The sequence below is a fragment of the Anabrus simplex genome, chromosome 1 (genome assembly GCF_040414725.1).
Source record: "Anabrus simplex isolate iqAnaSimp1 chromosome 1, ASM4041472v1, whole genome shotgun sequence".
In the NCBI taxonomy this organism is placed as follows: Eukaryota; Metazoa; Arthropoda; class Insecta; order Orthoptera; family Tettigoniidae; genus Anabrus; species Anabrus simplex.
Window position 1 is genome coordinate 1,179,083,213 of NC_090265.1, and position 19,587 is coordinate 1,179,102,799.

Sequence of the window (19,587 nt, forward strand, 5' to 3'; positions counted from 1 at the left end):
CTCAAGAAGCCAAGTATTCCATCTATGAGCTCGAAGGGTCGGCAGTCTTATTCGCCTTAGAAAAGTTCCGTCTCTATCTGGAACATGTCAAATTCGACCTGGAGACAGATAACCAAGCCTTAAGCTGGGTCTTAGGTAGACCGCGTCGTACTGGTCGTATAGCCCGTTGGGCCATCCGTATTTCCGCCTTCCAATTCGATGTCAGGCATATCAGAGGTACCGAAAATGTTGTGGCTGATGGACTCAGCCGTATGTTTTCAAACGAGGTCGAGACCCATGAACCGGTCGACAGTTCATCACCTTCCGAGTCCATACTATCCGAGGTTAATGCCATCCTAACCGATGCTCCCATGCTCTTTAGGGATATCGAGAAATACCAACGTGAAGATCCTACGCTGGCTCCGATAATGGAAACCCTTTCTTCTGGGGAACATGCTGTCCCTTATGTTCTGAGGAATGGTGTTCTATGTTGCCCTTCGAGGCATGATAAGTTGATGAAAGTTGTTGTTCCAGCGGTTCTTGTACCTATGATCTTCAAATACTATCATGAGACCCCATTGGGGGGGCATCTTGGAATCTTTAAAACTCGTGAAAAGATTCGTGAAATGTTCATATGGAAAGGTATGGACGGTGAAATTCGGGAACTTGTAAAAGCTTGTAAATCTTGTTTGATCAGTAAACCCACCATGTCCACTAAAGTAGGCCTTTTGTCTTCTCATCAAGCGTCGCGCCCCATGGAACGCCTGTATATTGATTATGTGGGACCCTTCCCCCAATCAAAGGGTAATGCCAACAAGTTCATCTTTGTGTGTGTAGATGGTTTTACAAGATTTTCCTGGTTATTTCCGACTAAGCTGGCTACCGCTCAGTCAACTATTACTTGCCTAAATTCTATTTTCGCTTCTTTTGGTCCGTGCCAATACATTGTATCTGATAATGCTAAGGCTTTTACATCTAATTTATTTCGTAAATTCTGTTTTGACTTGTCCATCTCTCATGTAACTACTTCCGCTTATTACCCTCAACCATCTCTGGCTGAACGGGTTAACCGTAATCTCAGGTCCGCACTGATTGCCTATCATCATGAAGATCATTCTAGGTGGGACACGTCCCTGCATTGGTTAGCTTTTGCTTTGAATTCGGCGGTCCATGAATCACACAAATTTACTCCAGCTTCTTTGATGTTCAAGTTTGTTCCCAACTCGCCGCTCTCTAACCTCTGGTCTTTGAATGACATTCTACCCGAGACAATAGATCCGGATAACATTAAAGATCTTTGGAAGAAGGCTAAAGCCAATCTTAAAGTGTCTCATGAAAAGGTTAGGGAAAGGTATGATCGTGGACGGAGACCCACCACTTTGAAGGTAGGTGACCAGGTTATGGTCAAAAATTTTGTTCCCGCGGGCAAGCTTGCCCCCAGATTTCATGGGCCTTGTATCATTCTCGATTTTCTTACGCCGGTTACCTTATTGCTAAGTAATCCAGCCACCGAGAGGATATTTAGAGTTCACCTGTCCCAGGTGAAACCGGTGTAATTTCTGTGTTAACTTGCTTCATATTATTTTGAAAGGATATGAAGGTTATATTTTTTTGAGTTTCACTTTTAAGGCATTCTGCCCCTTCTGTAATATGTTGGTTTTAGATGTAAGCCTTGTGTAAAACCTGCCCCGACCCGTTAAACTGCCATCCTGTTCTTGCCACGGCCATTACCACGCTCCCGTCTCCTGCTCCTCCTTACACTGTGGCTTCATAATAGTAAATGCCATGGATATCTACACGCCGCTGGCCCCTCAACCTCTCCACAAGCCTGTACCCTCAAAGAAGATGATAGTCCAACACAATTCTGCCGCCTAGCTTTAATGTTTCAGCGCCCCCGCAGCCGCGCAGCGCCGTGCAGCGACTGGGGAGGGGGATGGGCCCCCTCCTCTCCAGCGAGGACGACATGTGCACGGCGAGCCGGAGCTCTCCTCCCGGCCAAGGCTGATGTGCGGCGCACGACCTGCTACATGCCCGCAGCCTGTATCTGTTCACCGCGGGCGCGGCGTACTTCAACACCTCTGCTCCCCTCATAGTGCGGGCGAGCGGTATCTCAGGGTACTTGAGGGGTCCGAGCGGCCTCCGTTGGACGCAAGCTGCAACGGCCGGTCTGGCCATCCGACTCAATCTACATCAACTACATGGACAGTCACCATAAGCAATAACTACACTTGAGAATTCAACAACAATATTTGGTGGACATTGCAAAATTTTCTTCACTTTTAAGTAGTAAAAGTTTATCTTCAGAAATTCAAATTCTACAAACATAAAGACTTTCATTCACCTGCAACAACAACATTTTGAAACTGAATTAAGAAATCTTGTAAATGCTCCTGCTATCTATCTTCATATCAACATCATTACTTGGACTTTGTTTCAAACTGATCTCATGCGTCACCCCTGGAGGAACTTTTGGGGGGGGAGGTCTGTACCGGGCGGTACACCTCTACACCGTTTATTTAAAAGTTGCGCCTGTTGAAACTCCTCTTCTGGAGGAAGGTTGAACTTTATCTACTCTATTAATTCTCTACTTTCTCAGAAGATGTCACCACGTGGAAAATTTTGAGTTTTTGAACTGTGTCACTTTTGATGTGTTTTTGTTCAGCTTGAAGTAAGAAGTGTGAACTTTCTCTTCTAGAGGACACTACTGAAGATCAACAATAGTGCAACCTAGTGCGGAGTCAAAGAACTATTTTGTTGAAGAAATTTTTATTTCAAATGTTTGTTCTTTGCTAAATTTCTTTCTGTTATTGTTTAAGTTGGCTGTATACCCCTCTCTTTCCCCTTGTTTTGCATGTAGCCAATCCCGAATTTCTTAAATTAATTTCTATCCAATCTGGTGTATCTTCCCCCAGCTTGTATCTGTTGCGGGGTCCTATCCAATAAAAATTTTGTGGGAGGGTGTTTTCTTTCCCCTAATGCCTAGAATCTTCCGCGAGAGGATATAAACTGCTGATTTTAGGGTCTCGGGGCCACTTCTGTTCCATCTTTCAGTGTATTAAGTACATAGCAGGAGGCGGGAAGCGCCTCTTTCTTCTTCAGCCGTTCAACACCAGGTAATGGCCTATTAATAACTTCTTTTCTTGCTAGGTCGGCAGTTTAACACTCGCGGCGGGTTCGAAGCATTTCCACCATGTAACCTTTTCCTAAAATGTAATTACTCTTTTCATCTTTTTCTTGTAAAGCTACATATTGGGATAGAGAGTGCTAACCCTCTCGAGCTCCCACTCACATTTGTTTTGAGGTGAACTTATTTTCTCAAACTATTCTTCGTTTATGTAATGTAAAGTGTTCTTCTCTAAGTCACCTCTGTAGTATGGGATTAGCCCTTGCGTTAGCGGCCCAGAGCCAGATTAGGTTTTAAAAACAAAGTGTATTAGGAGTGCAAATTCGCCTCCTCTCAAATTGTTATTTTAGAGGTCATGTAATCAACCTTCTTTTCATGTAATAGACCTCCGTAGGTTGGGTATTTTACCCCTGTGAATACGTCCTTAGAGGACAGCTTGAAGGTAGAGTTTGGTGTGGCCTTGTGATAGGCTTACAATTTTGAGAGCGGATCGCTCTTTGAAATTTGTTTCTGTATGCCTCGTGCAGGCGTTATGTGTAATGTTTGGAGCCAGTGCTCCTGGGCATGAATGGGGTTTTCTGCCCCTTGGCTAAAAATTTTGTTGGAGTAAGGCGGGGCTGATTGCCCAAGAGTTATGAAGGAAGGGCACTGAGCCCGAATCCAGTAATATTGTACCTACATTTTTGCTACTCTGTACCTGTTATGATTGTTATCTCTTGTTTTTGAAAAGAAAATATAACCTTGTTAAATTTTAAATTAATTTTACATGCACTATAATTTCGTAGCTTGAAACCCATTCACACCCGCACCTTCTTTCACCTCTACCTACCACGGATATCTCCGTAACAATAATAATAATAATAATAATAATAATAATAATAATAATAATAATAATGGCGTGTGGCCCCCGAAGAGGCCTGGTGCAGGTCTTTCGAGTTGACGCCGTATAGGCGACCTGTGCGTCTGGGAGGATGGGGCCCTACCTGCCATGAATTTCACTGATAAAGACGGAACACACACCCCCAGCTCCGAGACATCAGAATTAACCAATGAAGGTTAAAATCCCTTACCCGGCCGGGACTCGAACCCACAACACCCGAACTAAAGGCCAGTACGCTTACCGTTTAGTCATGGAGCCGGACAGAAGAAGACATATGATAGGACATGTCTTAAAACACCCAGGATAATCGTCTTCAATAGTTTTCAGTTCGCTAGACAAAACATGTTGCTTTCAAAATGTAACTTTGTGTTGAAAGTGACATTTGTTTAGTTTTCTAGATTTTGCATAAAATGTACCCCTGACGTGGGTACAATCCTGCACAGCTACATTTTTCACATTGTTTCATTTCGAAACTATTTGAGGTCGCAGTCTGATGGGACAGCTTGTGCATGAATTCACACGTTATTGCGTTGTAATAACAACGCTATTTGTTTTACGTCCCACCAACTACAGTGCTTTCACAGTTTTCTGAGACGCCGAAGTATCGGGATGTTGTCCCGTAGGAGATCTATTACGTGCCAGTAAATCTGCCGACACGAGGCCGCCTCGTATTTGAGTACTCTCAAATACCACCGCGATGAGCCGGGATCGAACCCGCCAACCTGAGCTCAGAAGGTCAGCACTCACCGGATGAGCTACTCAGCCCGGATTATCGCGTTGTATTCATTATATTACGGTGCTTGTAATGGAAAGATCCTGCGAAGCTCAGGTAATTGAAACGTTCTTGTTTCACTTGGACGGACGCAGACTCGATCACCGTCAGGAAGACAAGAAATTTTGTAACGAGATTTCCACTTCTGGTGAGACACACAACTCTGAGGTTCACCCAGCCTTAAACAGAAATAAGTACCAGGTTAATTCCTGGGAGCTGGGGGCAAAAAAGCCTTTGCCTTCCATTCCGCCAAATGCCTTCATGGCCTTTGATTACAAATTTTGACCGCGAGAGGTGATAGCTGAATGGCATTGTCCCGGACTTCTTACTTCCCTTTTTGTTTTACATTTTGCTGTATGTCGCACTGACACATATAAGTCTTATGGTGATGATGGGATAGGAAAGGCCTAGGAGTGGGAAGGAAGCGACCGTGGCCTTAATTAAGGTACAGCCCCAGCATTTGCTCGGTGTGAAAATGGGAAACCACGAAAAATCATCTTTAGGACTGCCGACAGTGGGATTCGAACCCACTGTCTCCCGGATGCAAGCTCACAGCTGCACGCTGTTAACCGCACCGCCAACTCACCCGGTGACTTCTTACTAAAGCGGCTGAGGTTCAATTTCAGCCAATGCATGTCGGAAAGGACATCCTGATCCTGTGACCATAATCAAAATATAATGAATCACACAGAACTAACTAACCTATATAACCTTGCTTTGCGTCTTGTTTCTTTCATCATCGTGAAAGTCAATGCTACCGTAAATCAGATGATTGAACACTCCTCCCTTTTTAATTTTTTTTCAACGAACTTTAAGGTGGTGTAAATACTGCCCTTGTAAATATTTCTGTTAATTACCAAAGTGATTATTTAATTTGTTTGTTTCCTTTTGGTCATCGCCCATCCAACTCCTGTAAATTTTATGAGACGGCAGGGCATCGAAATTTTGCCCCTCGGGAATTCTTTGTTTTTTTTTTTTTTTTTTTTTTTTTTTTGCTAGCTGCTTTACGTCGCACCGACACAGGTAGGTCTTATGGCGACGATTGGACAGGAAAGGCTAGGAGTGGGAAGGAAGCGGCCGTGGCGTTAATTAAGGTACAGCCCCGGCATTTGCCTGGTATGAAAATGGGAAACCACGGAAAACCATTTTCAGGACTGCCGACAGTGGGGTTCGAACCTAGTATCTCCCGAATACTGGATACTGGCCGCACTTAAGCGACTGTAGCTATTGCGCTCGGTCGGGAATTCTTAACCTGTCGGATGCCTGCGAGTTATTGCATTCAAACATCCTCAAATACCACTGATATTAGTCTTATTCAAACACACTATGTTATGAGCCAAATACATAATAACGCTATTGGTTATACATCCCACGAACTGCTGTACTTTTCTGATTTTTTGAGACGCCGACGGGCCGGTAATTTGTCCCGTAAGAGTTCTTTTACCTAGGCTACTAGCAAATCTAGCGACACGATCTGACCTATTTGAGTACTGTCAAATACCACTGAACTGAGCCGGTATCAAACTTAGACCCAAAAAGATAGCGATCCACTGCCTGAGCCAATCAGCACGGAGAACGACGAATAACCAGAAATGTTATCGGCAATAGGCCGATGTAAGGAGTGAGAAGGGATTTATAAGATTTGAACTTATTCTTGTAGACGTTCTCGTAGACATGCTGTTGTAGCCAGTCTGTAGGTCAGTTTACCTAGCGATTGGTTTCGTGGTTTGTGTCACGTAGCTGTCGGCTTTAATTCGGGAGATAGTGGGTTCGAACTGCACAAGTCTGCAGCCCTGAAGGTGGTTTTCCGTGGTGTCCCATTTTCACACCAGGCAAATGCTTGTGATGTACCTTAAGGCCACAGTCGCTTCCTTCCCACTCCTAGCTCTTTCCCATCCCATTGCCGTGACGGTGCGACGTAAAGCAAATTGTAAAAAACAGAGTTTAGTTAACCATGTCGGTAGTTTAGGTAAAAAGAGAAAGCAATTGGTTTCGCGGCTAGAGCGCAAGTATGAATATGGCGGTCAGATTCCTTAGTAAGTACACTATTAACCTAAATATGTTGTAGGTACTACGTAATAATTTTAAGTTGCGATTTACCAATGCTAAGTTCCAGTGCTGGAATGACGTGGCTACAGACTGCGACAAGACTGCTCAGTACCCTTCTGTTCAGTGTTTAAACTACTAATTTCCATCATCGCCTTTATAGTGCGGAAATTATAAATGATTTCTACCACTGTTTTTATGTAGCATTTATCGATAGGACCTGTATTAACAGAGGTATTTGAGAATTCATTTGTAGACCTTCTCCTAAACTACTGTTTCACCCTGCGTGAATAAAAATATTATACACTAGATTGTAGTGCCTTCTCCCCTTAATTTAAATATCAATTTTAATTAAGTTATAAAGCCATTTTTTTGTGATGCATACATGATGAAAATTTTTAAAAAAGGCATAGCCTTCTTATTATGGACACGAGCAACACACGAGTATCAGTCTTTTTTCTATTCTGACCGAAATACAGACACAACTATTTATTTTATTCGTACATACAGATGGATTCTTCATTGTGTAGTGTATTATGAGCTTGACGACTCGTTCTCACTTTGTGTTCTCTTTGCAGGATTACCGGACTGTCAGGCATCCGGACATTCCACTCACTACAGTCCGCGCTGAAGATATCATCCATGAAGTCAGATTGAAATGTGAGATGAAGACAACTAGTTGACAGTCTCCGCAGCGCCGTACAACTGTGAAACACATTTCAGTGACATAGAAACTAATGTGGACCGATTAGTCAATCTCCTGCTTGGCCTGGAATACCAAATGGAATTGACAAGTGTTTGGGATATTACGTCAAATAGAAGAATAAATTATATTCCTCGTTGATAAGATCGCGTAAAAAAGCTTACCAAAGACAACTGGCAGGTTTTGCACTGTGTTTCTTCACAGATCAGTTTAAATTTTGTGATGAATGAGATGTCTTTCTGACTGAAATTTTCACATATCTGGTCGTGTAATACTTGACAGTCGTGTGTGGCGGTATATACAGTGTTCGTGTAAAGCCCGTCTGAACTCGCTTGTGATGGCATGCGCCAGCCGAAAAGTGGTGGAACTGTTCCTCAGGTGGCCATGAAGTTATGGCGCGTGCTGAGGACATCGCAGTCTAAAGGCAATTCTAGCAGTCAACCCCAATTGTCGGACAAGCACGGTAAGTAATTTAACGTTTTATTTCAGCATACCAGGTCATTCTTATGTTATGAGATTATTATTATTATTATTATTATTATTATTATTATTATTATTATTATTATTATTATTATTATTATTATTATTATTATTATTATTATTATTATTATTGATTCGTTGTTGTCAACTAAGGAGCGCACTTGAACTTCTCTGCTTTCCAATATCTCCTAATTCGTTCAGACCTATCTTTTTGCGGTCTTCTGTCCATGGTGTATATCAAAGGCAATCACAACACAGGCAGGCAAAGGAGCATTGTATGCAGTCTGAGGGAAGGTACAGCCTAGCAGCCCCTTACACGGCTCGCAGTTACACTTAGGAAAGAGACGCGTATAAAAACAATTTTCGTCCCACTGACACAGATAGGTCTAATGGTGACACTGCGATAGGAAAGGGCTAAGAGTAAGAAGGAAGCGGCTGCGGCCTTAATTAAGGTACAGCCGCAGTAGAGTACGCGAAATTTTTAGTGATACTTCGGCTCCTTAGTGGTGAATCGGTAGACCTCGGTTATCTTCGAGACTCATCCTTTAAATACTGTTGTTATTTACACAGCAAAGTCAAATATAGGTAAAGCTTGAACATGAGTGAGGAAAATCAAAGTAGATCACAGGAACAACCTATAACTCCTACACGGAAAGGCAGGTTTAGAAAATTTGTATCGATGGATCATACTATCGACTTAATTCAGATTTCATTTCCATTCGGTTGGCAGTATTATCGGAACCGGGGTAACTTAGCTCCCTCCTTACTCATCACCCCTGTAAAACGAAGTATCACTAAAAGTTTTGCGGACTGTATTTGCCTTTTGTGAAAGTGGAAACCACGGAAAACAATCTTTATGGCTCACAGCTGCGTGATCGTAACCGCACGGCCAGCTCGTTCGGTTATAAACATTTAACAGTTTTATTGTGCCTAATGTCTCGTTTTTCAGCGAGTTAGATTATGGAGGAAAAACAAGTTATTTTGTATACAAACGCCATGTGCTAAGTCAATACGTTTAATGATATTCGTTTCATTAGGTTATGGATAGGAAACGTAATTCATTATTTTGATAAGCTGTAAATAAATACTCCTTTGACTACTATGTGTAGTCATGGAAATATTGTAGGCCAACATAAAAACTTGTTTTGGAATATAAAATAAGCAATGAACGACGAACGAACTGTATGATTGTATTGCGCAAACATAATATACTCAGCCAGGTACATTACTGTGGCTTTTGCGTGCGCCTTGACTCGGCATATGACCATCCAGTCCTGACAGCACAAACTATCAGTAGGCAGCTTACAGTGCTCAAGCCGTTTGCTCAAGGAGCGCGGCTCTCTCGTTGTCCACCTGTGGTGTAGGCCTACTTTGGTTTAGGTTACTCTGAACATTTGTTTCTGCTTACTAGAGTTCCAAACTTTGTTCTATCTTGAATGGTTTCTCCGCTAATACTAATTTCTTGTAGAATTTCGTTCATTTCTACTAAGCAGCTGTTGTGGATTTTGAGAGATAGTGCTAGGTTTAGAAGTTCCTATGTCAGGCTATTGCTATCCATTCTGTATAGGTGTAGGTATAATTTTATTTTCTAATTTTGTATCTGTGATTTTTCCTATGCTTCGATAAATTTCCTCTAATTTCCTTTTCATCCAAATTCCATTTTCACATTTTGTTCTTAGAATCTCTCTGTGAATGTTTCTCTCTTGTTTTTCGATATTTATTTGTGACCTGTCGCCAATGATCAGGCATTCGTATGCGTAAAGTGCCTCTGGTTTGACGGCTGTGGTGTTTTATCTTAATTTTGCGCGTTTTAAATACAGATTTTTGTTGTATATTACAAATGATTTCATAAGCTCTTTGCAGTCCTTTTTTTTTGTTTACTGTACTTCCTCATTTATTCTTGCTAGTTGAATAATTTTGCCTGGATACCGCCGTTTCTTGACACTTGTTTTTCTCGCTATTATTCCCATCGAAAGCAGTTTCGAAGTAGTGTTTAGAAGGCATTGATAATTTGGACAGTCACTTGTTGTATTACACTTTACTTGTCCACCAGGCAGCGTATTATGTAATAGCCGGTATGCACCCGCCTCTAATTTGTCTTCCGTGTTACTTATTTATAGAGAGTATTCCGAATTTTAGGTTATCAAAACAAAACTTTAACTTTGGTTCATATAAAATGGATTTGCCATCTTCTATTGATGCTAAGAAACAGGAAGGATGTAATGTAGACGCGAAACAATCGCTGATTTGAAAACAGAATTGAAGAAAAAGAGACGGAGGACAAAAGGGAGAAAGAAGCAGAGTTGATAGCATGTTAAGTAAAAAATATGGCAGCATTCATGTAATGATTTCGTTTAACATTGATATCTGCTCGCGCAAATAGGCTTTCTAAAAAGACCGAGCTCGATAGCTGCAGTCGCTTAAGTGCGGCCAGTATCCAGTATTCGGGAGACAGTGGGTTCGATTTCCACTGTCGGCAGTCCTGACAATGGTTTTACGTGGTTTCCTGTTTCCACACCAGGCAAATGCTTGGGCTGTACCTTAAGGCCACAGCCACTTCCTTCCCAGTCCTAGCCCTTTCTATACCATTGTCTCCATAAGACCTGCCTGTGTCGGTACGACGTAAAGCAACTTGTAAAAACAATTATAAAAAGAAGTCTGAATTTTATTTTTTGTTTTGCCTTCTTTAAAAGGTTAGAATCGTACGTAAAGCAAGTACAACATCCGTAGGACTGCAGTAACAGTGAATGAGATTATTCTTCAGCTCTTTGTGTTCCATGTCCTTGTTTCATCTAGGGAAATACTTCAAACTTGGAATCGATTAGTCATTTCTTTTCTAGGAAGTCTGAAATTGAAGATACCGAGCGAGATGGTCGTGCGATTAGGGTCGCGTAGCTGTGAGCTTGCATTCGAGAAAGATAGGTTCTAATCACACCGTCGACAGCCCTGAAGATGGTTTTCTGTGGTTTCCCATTTTCACATTAGGCAAATGCTGGGGGCGTACCTTAATTAAGGCAACGACCACTACTTTTCCCATATTTGCATCGCCGGAAATCTTGAGTGTGTTAGTGCGAATTAAACCACTAGAGCAAGAAAGAAACAAGATGATAATAATGTAAATTGAAGATACTCCACTTTCAAATTATAGACAACTCAGTATTTGGGATAGAGAGGTTTATTCAGCTTTTGAATCATTCAGTACAATCCAATACAGTAATTTCATAGGACAGGTCAGGTTCGAGCAGATCTTGATATTGCGGGTCTCGCTTGATTTAAGTTCTTCCTGTGAATCACGTTGGTGTTATGTATAGCCTACAGTTGATGTCTACTTTGGCACATTGGAACCCTGCGATATGCAAGCATTGCAGTTCTTCTCCTCTTCGACGTGACAACGTCATGTAAAACATGTACCCATAGGGCCCTCCGCATGGATTCAGCAGCGGTAATTTCAAATATATCTCCCTTGGTTTACGTCAGATCTCAAGACAACGAACGGCATTCTTCAAAGCAGTGGTATCTCAAATTACTTTTTTAAAATATCTTCGTCCTAATTAATATTTATAGATGTGACGACATCACAAATTTAGACTACGAAAATCGTTAGCCCGAAATTTTGAAGTGTTACTACATCTAAAGTTGAAACCATATAGGAACAAATTACATTAAGCTATTAGGACAGTCATTAATTGTAATTATTTTAATAGTCGTTGTGTTGTATCTATTCAAAATTAAACAGCGCAGAACGTAGTGTCAGCGGAGAAATTCCCATTAGAAAGCAACGATATAATATATGACGAAAGAGGCGCCCATACCGTCTACTATTCATGAGATATCGGTGAGAAATCTGTCTGTTGTGTTTCAGTACATTCGTATTGTAATATTTGATCCATAAATATCAGCTATCTTCCAAAGTAAAGACAATAAAAATATTCAGACCTCAAAGAGTTCCTCGTTTTAGCTGCTGCGAAAATTTTAACTTGCTCGGTTTAGTAGAGAAATGCTTCATAAAACCGTCCATAACCTCTCTTTATTCCCGTTGTGCCAGAGGAAGTTTAATGAACTCTGGTGATAAGGTTTCAGATTTCATTGCTTCATTATGTATTAAGCGGCGCCGTTGTTCGGTCAGTATTACAGACATCAATGATCGCTGCTTGAAAATGTTTCTGTTGCATAGAATATCAGTGCTACTAGAAGGCGGTTCCTAGCGATATGGGATGGTTACTCCAAGTCAGGAACTGCATTTATTCACCAACTATATCTAAAATATAACTCGCTGTTTTTTCCTTATAATATAATGTTTTTCTTAAACAGAACACTCTTTAGTTCATCAAATGGATCCCTCCCTTCATTCTGTTCTAATTACGATGCTGAAGATATAACTTGTAACTGTAAAGCTTCATTTTGGATTCTTTACAACGGGTGTCAGAAAATCGCTCCCGCACGAGAAGTCAAGATCATACCATGGCAAAACGTCGGTAAACATGAAATCGAGCTTGGTGCAAGAGTTTACCCTGGTCAGTTAAAAAAGTTTACCGCGGTATTGTATTTACCACTTTTGGTGTACTCGGGCATTAGATCTGTTTGTCTTCCTCTGTGCCAACTCTTATCCTGTGGACTCTTATTTTCTCTCCCTGGTCCAAATTGTTCCGGTCGTATTCTTCGGCTTGTCCACTTGGTTAACTTGCTGTTTGTGAATGTTGGATCTAGCGATTTCTGTTTTTTGATATCTCTTGTGTGATCCCTGCATATCGGAGGTCGTTTTCTCTTCCGCCGATGTCTTACTTATGTTTTCATGGTATTTTGCAATTTATTTTGTTGGTCTTTCAGGGTTCATTATTTTGATGTATCCGTACAATTTAGATCTTCTAATCCCATTACTAATATCTATGTATTGTTCGATTTCTTGGCTGTGTTGTTTGTCTCTGCGCCTAGAATTTTCCTTGTGGTTCTTCTTATTGCCTTCAGTGGCTGCTTTCCGTTCAACATAAAATTAGATTTTGTGATCCAGCAGAGAGATATTCTTGTTTAATGACAATATTGTAAAGTCTTAGTTTTGTGTGTTTGGAAATTTCCTGATATAGATGTTGATGGCCAAGCAGGCATCAATTTTTGGTAATGAGACAAAGGTCTTTCATAGTGCATTGGCACTGCCGGTGGCTTCGAGTAGCCTACGCAGTGGCCTCCACGGTATGCACTAGCCATGCGTCTTGGTGAGTGTGCTAAGTACCAACTGATGAGCCCAACTTAACACACGGGGGCGAAACGCTGACAATCAGGAATGAGTTAGCTGGACAATTTATAATGTCCAATAACGGACCATTTATATTGGTACTGGAAATTTCCTGTCGTGGATAAATTGATCAGTCGATAAGCTGTTTGCATTTCTTGGCTTCTAGTTTTATTCGCTTGTGTTTCCATTCCTCGTTCCTCCATTATTTCACGGAAGTATTTAAATTATGCAACTATTTTGATTTTGCCGTTTTTCTCTTTCTTCGTGTATTCTGACGCAGATAATGTGTTCTGCATTTTCGAATGATACCTAGAGATCGACTTCCTCCGCTATTTCGTTTACATGCTCGATAAGTTTTTAGACTGTCGGGATGCCCCAAGTTAAGATTGCTAGGCTGTCTGAAAATGCTAGGTAATCTATCTTTAATTTTCCTCTGCTTAATATAACTGATTAAGTCCTCTACTGTCACCTTAGTAACTTTGAGATTTTTTTCTGTATTTACCGTACGTTTCCTTCAACTATGTTTCATACTGGACGTATAGCAAGTTCGGCTTCATAACTATGCAACTATAAATTATATCTGAATGGTTAGTGTACCGTTAGGAAGGTGAAGGATGAAAATATTCTTTGAAATTATTTTCAATAATCTGTGACATCACGGCAAATCATGCGGATGTCAACAATTATGTGTTGAAATTGAAATGGTCACTATGCAGTAAAATGAATATAGCTCGCAATAATAATAATAATAATAATAATAATAATAATAATAATAATAATAATAATAATAATAATAATAATAATAATAATGTGTGCTGTGAGCTTGCATTCAAGAGATAGTGGGTTCGAACCCCACTGTCGGCAGCCCTGAAAATGGTTTTCCGTGGTTTCCCGTTTTCACATCAGGCAAGGGGCTGTACCCTTATTAACGCCACGGCCGCTTCCTTTCCACTCCTAGACTTTCATATCCCATCGTCGCCATTAGACCTTTCTGTGTCAGTGCGACGTAAAGCAAATTCTAAATAAATAAAAATTAATGTTGTTTGCTTTTTGTCCCACTAATTAATTTTACGGTTTATGGAGAAGCCGATGTGCCGGAATTTTGTCCTGCAGGAGTTTTTTTTTTTTTTTTTACTTGCCAGTACATCTGCCGACACGAGGGTGACGTATTTGAGCACCTTCAAATACCAGCGACTGAGCCAAGTTGGTGTCAGAAGGCCAGCGCCTCAACCGCCTGAGCGACTCAGCCTGGCTATAGCTTGCGATTCTGTGGTGCCAGTGTATATCGTTTCCTTTCTCTCATTAAACTCCATCACACTAGCTACCATTGGTCACCATAACTTCCATATGATCAGATCAGTTGAAATGTTGAAAATGGTGCTAAATTTGTAATGACTAAATATCTTCGGACTAAATGAATCAGAAATTACCATACACGCATTCATGAGGATAGAAGAAAATCTGAGCAATTGAGTAAGCCTAATAAGTCTGCAGAAGAATGTGTCGGAGAGTACGGGCGTCTGCGAACAAATCTACCGCTCCTGTCAAGCATGTGGAATAAGAATCGACTGAAAACAGTTTTCCATTGTTCCTTTTCATCGTTTGCTGCACCATCTACTCAATAATAGATATATTAATCTTAGTCATTGTAATTTTTAGATACTGCTCCATAAATATTGTTGTTGCATCTAATTCGATGTACACTGAAGAAAATGGAAATTGCAACACTCAGAAAGAGTGGTGCTACATTGCTGCAATTGAACATGCAGGACGAGTGTTCGGTCCCTCTGACCGCAAGTTTGGACAACAATCAATACAGAATGTGCCCACCACGAGCTGCAATACATTGATGAATTCGTCGAGGCATGGAGTCAATAAGGCCCTGGATCGCTTCTGGAGGAATTGTGGCCCATGCTTACTGCACTGCACGGGTCAGTTGTTCCAGAGTTATGGGTGGCTGAGGACGGTTGGCCAGTTGTTGACCCATCATGTCGCACTCATGCTCAATAGGACTGAGGTCCGGGGATCTGGCGGGCCATTCTAAGGTTGTGATGTCGTGGAGAGCTTCTCTGGAGATGCTTGCAGTGTGAACCCGGACATTGTCCTGCTGAAACATCCCATTAGCAATGTTCGCCATCATACGGACAACCACTGGATTGAGTACCCTATCAACGTACTGTCGAGCAGTCATAGTGCCCTAAACAAGCACTAATTGTGATTTCACATTAAAGCCAATAGCTCCCCAGACCATAATGCTTGGTGTTGGCCCTGTGTGCCTTTCGACAATAAGATTTGGGCGGCCCCTCTCCTCGGTACGTCGGCGCACACGATTCCGGCGATCACTGCGGGCAAGACAAAAGCGCGATTCATCACTAAAGACGACCCTATGCCATTCGTCGACCCACGTCGATCTTTCTCGACACCAGGCCAACCTTGCACGTCGCTATTGTGGGTTCAATGGGACACCTTCTGCAGGGACACGGGCTCGTATGCCAGCTACACGCAGGTGATTACCAACTGTTTGTTGTGTAACGTGGGGTGCCACAGCTGCTCGAATTTGCGCTGCTGTTGCATGGGGTTCCATCCGGGCCATCCGAATGATGCTGCGATCCTCTCTCACAGTTGTCTGTCGCGCTGGGCCTGTGCCAGGTCTACGAGTGTGGGTACCTTCATTTGACCACTGCTGCCACACACTTTGTACCGTAGATGCCTGTTGGCCAACACGTGCAGCGACAATCCTTTGCGATAATCCAGCCTCACACAGCCCAATAATCCGAGCCCTCTCAAACGGCGACAGTTTTTGATAGCGTGCTCTTCTCTGTCGTCGAGGTATGTTTGACGGGGAACACTTCACTGCACAGACTGCAAGTCAACTACGCTACACCAGAGGCCATATACTGGAGTTGATTCCTCCGCGACCAATCACGTGGGAAGACCTGTAGCAACAATCCAATGGGTCTGAAACTTTGATTGTTTACATACCTACATGGCATTGTTCCATATCTTGAAAATCAACACAAACGACCAATGCCTTCATGATGTTGCAATTTCCATTTTCTTAAGTGTATTTTATTTCTGTCGAAAAGACGGTATTCTACGCCATAAACCTTGCAGCCGTGCCTCCGATACGGTCCGTTTGTTATTTGTTTAAGTTGTGTTTATAATAAGCTAGGGGACCCGTGATGCTCTGCAGCATTCGTTATAAATAGGTCGGTTAAATCGTTTTCATATGCCTGTCGTAGTAATATTGTTTTGCCTGCTCTTGTCAATAGTTTTGTGAACATTTAATAAGAAACGCATTATGGTATGCCGCAGCTGGTAGTCGGAATTCATCCATTCTGACATCATCATGCCGTCTGTTTTGGTAAAAATCTATCCATATATTCGTTTTTTAAATCCTCTAGCTCTTGGTGTAAAGCTTGGTACTGTGTCGTAGAAGGAATAGTATTTTTAATCGCATTTCTTCTATATAGAATGGTTGTGTGAGGGCTCTTAAGTTGGTCTCAAAGCGTTTTTTGCCAGGCAGAGAACTTTCTTAAGATACATGTCCTTTACTCTTTCTAGCGTAGCTAGGTTATCCTTCGATATGTATTCCCAGGTAATGTCTAAGCCGTATGTCATGATGGGGTCTGTTAAGACGTAGACTTTTTTCTCTTAGCAGCATGTAAGTTATAAGGAACGTTCTGCCATCTGTTCAATATATTTGGAAGGTGGGAAAGATTAGAGAATCAAAGAGTATCTAGCAGGGAATAGTATTATTCCGTGATCAGAGGAAGTATATACTCTCTCTCTTGACAGGTAGTAATCAAACATGACTGCATGTAGTGACATTAAGGATGAAATCACATATCTGTCTATCTATCTATCTATCTAAGTGTTATTCTGCCCGAAGGCAGGTCCGAACCTCCGCAGAGGTGTGCCTGAGCCGGAGTTTACGTACGGTAGGATGGCCAGTTCCTTTCCGCTCCTCCAACAGCACGTGGCAACCCATCCAAATCTTGACCACGCCCAGTGTTCCTTAACTTCGGAGATCTCACGGGATCCGGTGTTTCAACACAGCTACGGCCGTTGGCATATATATAACTGTCATTGTATGTATGTTGGTATGTATGTATTACATCTCCTCCTAAACCACTGGATCGATGTAAACCAAATTTGGTACACTTACGACTCAGTATCGGGAGACAAACCGCGTGGGGGTAAGACACTCCAAGTACCCTTAGGGGCGGGAAGAACGATGGGGGTGACATATAAAAATATTATAAAACAGTGTCGAGTCCATACTTTTCGGGGTCGCTCAGATGAATAGTGACACTCCAGAATTTTTTCAAGTCCAAGTTCAGCCCCCTTTGGGGTGGGGGGCAATGGGGGGTGATATATCAAAATAATCGAAAGTAATGTCGCATCCATACTTTTCGGGGTCTCTGAGATAAATAGTGACACTCCGGAATTTTTGAAGTCCAAGTTCAGCCCCCTTTAGAGTAGGGTGGTAAATGAGGAAGTGATACATAACAATAATCGAAAATAGTGCCGAATCCATACTTTTCGGGGTTGCTAAGCAGTAAGTCGTATCGCAAAACGGATGGTTTAATTTCAAGCGATCTACAACTTTGGTCCTGTGACATTTTGTCGTATCTCTATCCCTTATACCTTAAATGTTGCTCTATTTCTGGATTGTACGTAAATTTTGCACATTTTACACGTATATTTGATGGTTTGAATCACTTGTAGGAAAGATAGGATCATCAAATTCTGCATGAACGTTGGCCCACCCAGTAGCTACATGTGAGCCAAATTCTATGTTTGTAGCTGTCACATAAGTATCCTTACCCGTATTTCACCCTTAGTCAACATTTCTATCTCAATCTTACCCATAAATAGATGAAATACGGGAAAATATCATAGGATGCCATTTAGACGGCTAAATGTGGCGTCTTATCGTACAATCTGGCTGTCGATATGATGTACCGTTTACCAGCAGTTACATTTCAAATGGAGGTAAACATGCATGCATATACTTTCTTATGTACATCTATATGTATTCATTGACGTGGATTTGTAGCGATCTACAAAGGGTGTGTGTGCATTGTAATTAATACCTTACAAATCGTTAATGACCGTCAGCAAGAGGACGTCTGCTATTGTAATCAGTACTCCCCACATCGACTTTGACTGGCAGTAGGAATGGTGTCCTTCTCCAACTCCTGTGTACCATTGTAATGAATTATTTCCTTCTTGATTCGACTGACACATGGTTAGGGAACATGGATTTTTTTTCAAAACCCCTTTACCTGATTGCGTTTGGTAGTAGGCTAGGGTGCCCGCTGTTATAAACAAATTCACCCATCTAAAATGTGACTGACGTTAGGTATAGTAGCCTGCCATAATAATGGAAACTCACCAACTTGATGTGACTGGCAGCAAGCTGACTGGTATTAGGACAAGGAGGATGTGATTATAATGATAACGGTACAACTCAATTTTGACTGGCAGTAGAGAAGGTGCCTCCCATTACCATAAAAATTCCTCAACTATTATTTGTCTGGAAGTAGAAAATGGGACCTGCCATTGCAACGAAAAGTTCCCAGATCGATTTTGACCACGCAATAGGTAATGGTGCCTGTAATTATAGTGAAAATTCCCATCACGATTGTGAATGACAGTAGGCAAGTGGACCTGCCGTTATCATTACAACTCCACAGCTCGCACTTTATATTGGAAACAACGTATGTGGACCTCCCTATGCTGCTTCTCGAATAACGCCAAGAGACATGAAATTATTTAAAAAAAATATTATTCACTGCATGTACAGTAATTTACATCGATATTCGTGTACAATGCAGAATACGTAGCAAAGCACGGGTCGCTTAGCAACCTGCTCAGAATGTATTGCGGGTAAGGCAAGCCTTCGCCTTCAATTGTTGGAGTGATCATTTAATGATTTGATTTTATGATTACTCAAAGTTGGCTGAACTTAGAGACCTATCAATGACTCATGACTCACCGGCAGGTAATTCCGGAGAGAATAAAACAGAAATAAATCAAAGCAGTCCAGTAGAACGGACGGAGGGATTTGCAAAAGCTGTTTTTAGTAAACTCTTTTAACTTCTAGATATTTACTTCCTGTAGTAAAGAGATTATTAATTAGGTGCATCTTTTCATGTCATTGTTCAGCCGGGCGGAGTTGCTCAGACGGTTAAGGTACTGGCTTTATGAGACCAAGTTACCAGGTTCGATCCTGTCTCAGTACGTTAGTATTTGAAGGCGCTCTAATTCATCAGCCGCGTTTCAGTAGATTTACCAGTACGTAATATAACTCACACGGGATAGAATTGGCGTCTCCGAAAACCATAAAAGTAGTTGTATTATATCA

The 19,587-nt window shown here is 41.7% G+C and overlaps 1 protein-coding gene across 3 annotated transcripts in view; it reads left to right on the forward strand.

Annotated features, from left to right (window-relative positions):
* Window positions 1-19,587, forward strand: part of Grip (Glutamate receptor interacting protein) — a 475,280-nt gene that overhangs the window by 25,575 nt on the left and 430,118 nt on the right. For all 3 annotated transcript variants that reach the window (XM_067137515.2, XM_067137509.2, XM_067137516.2), the window contains exon 2: window positions 7,380-7,967. In XM_067137515.2, the coding sequence (XP_066993616.2) occupies window positions 7,847-7,967 (121 nt within the window). In that variant the 5' untranslated portion in view covers window positions 7,380-7,846. The remainder of the gene's footprint in view (window positions 1-7,379; window positions 7,968-19,587) is intronic.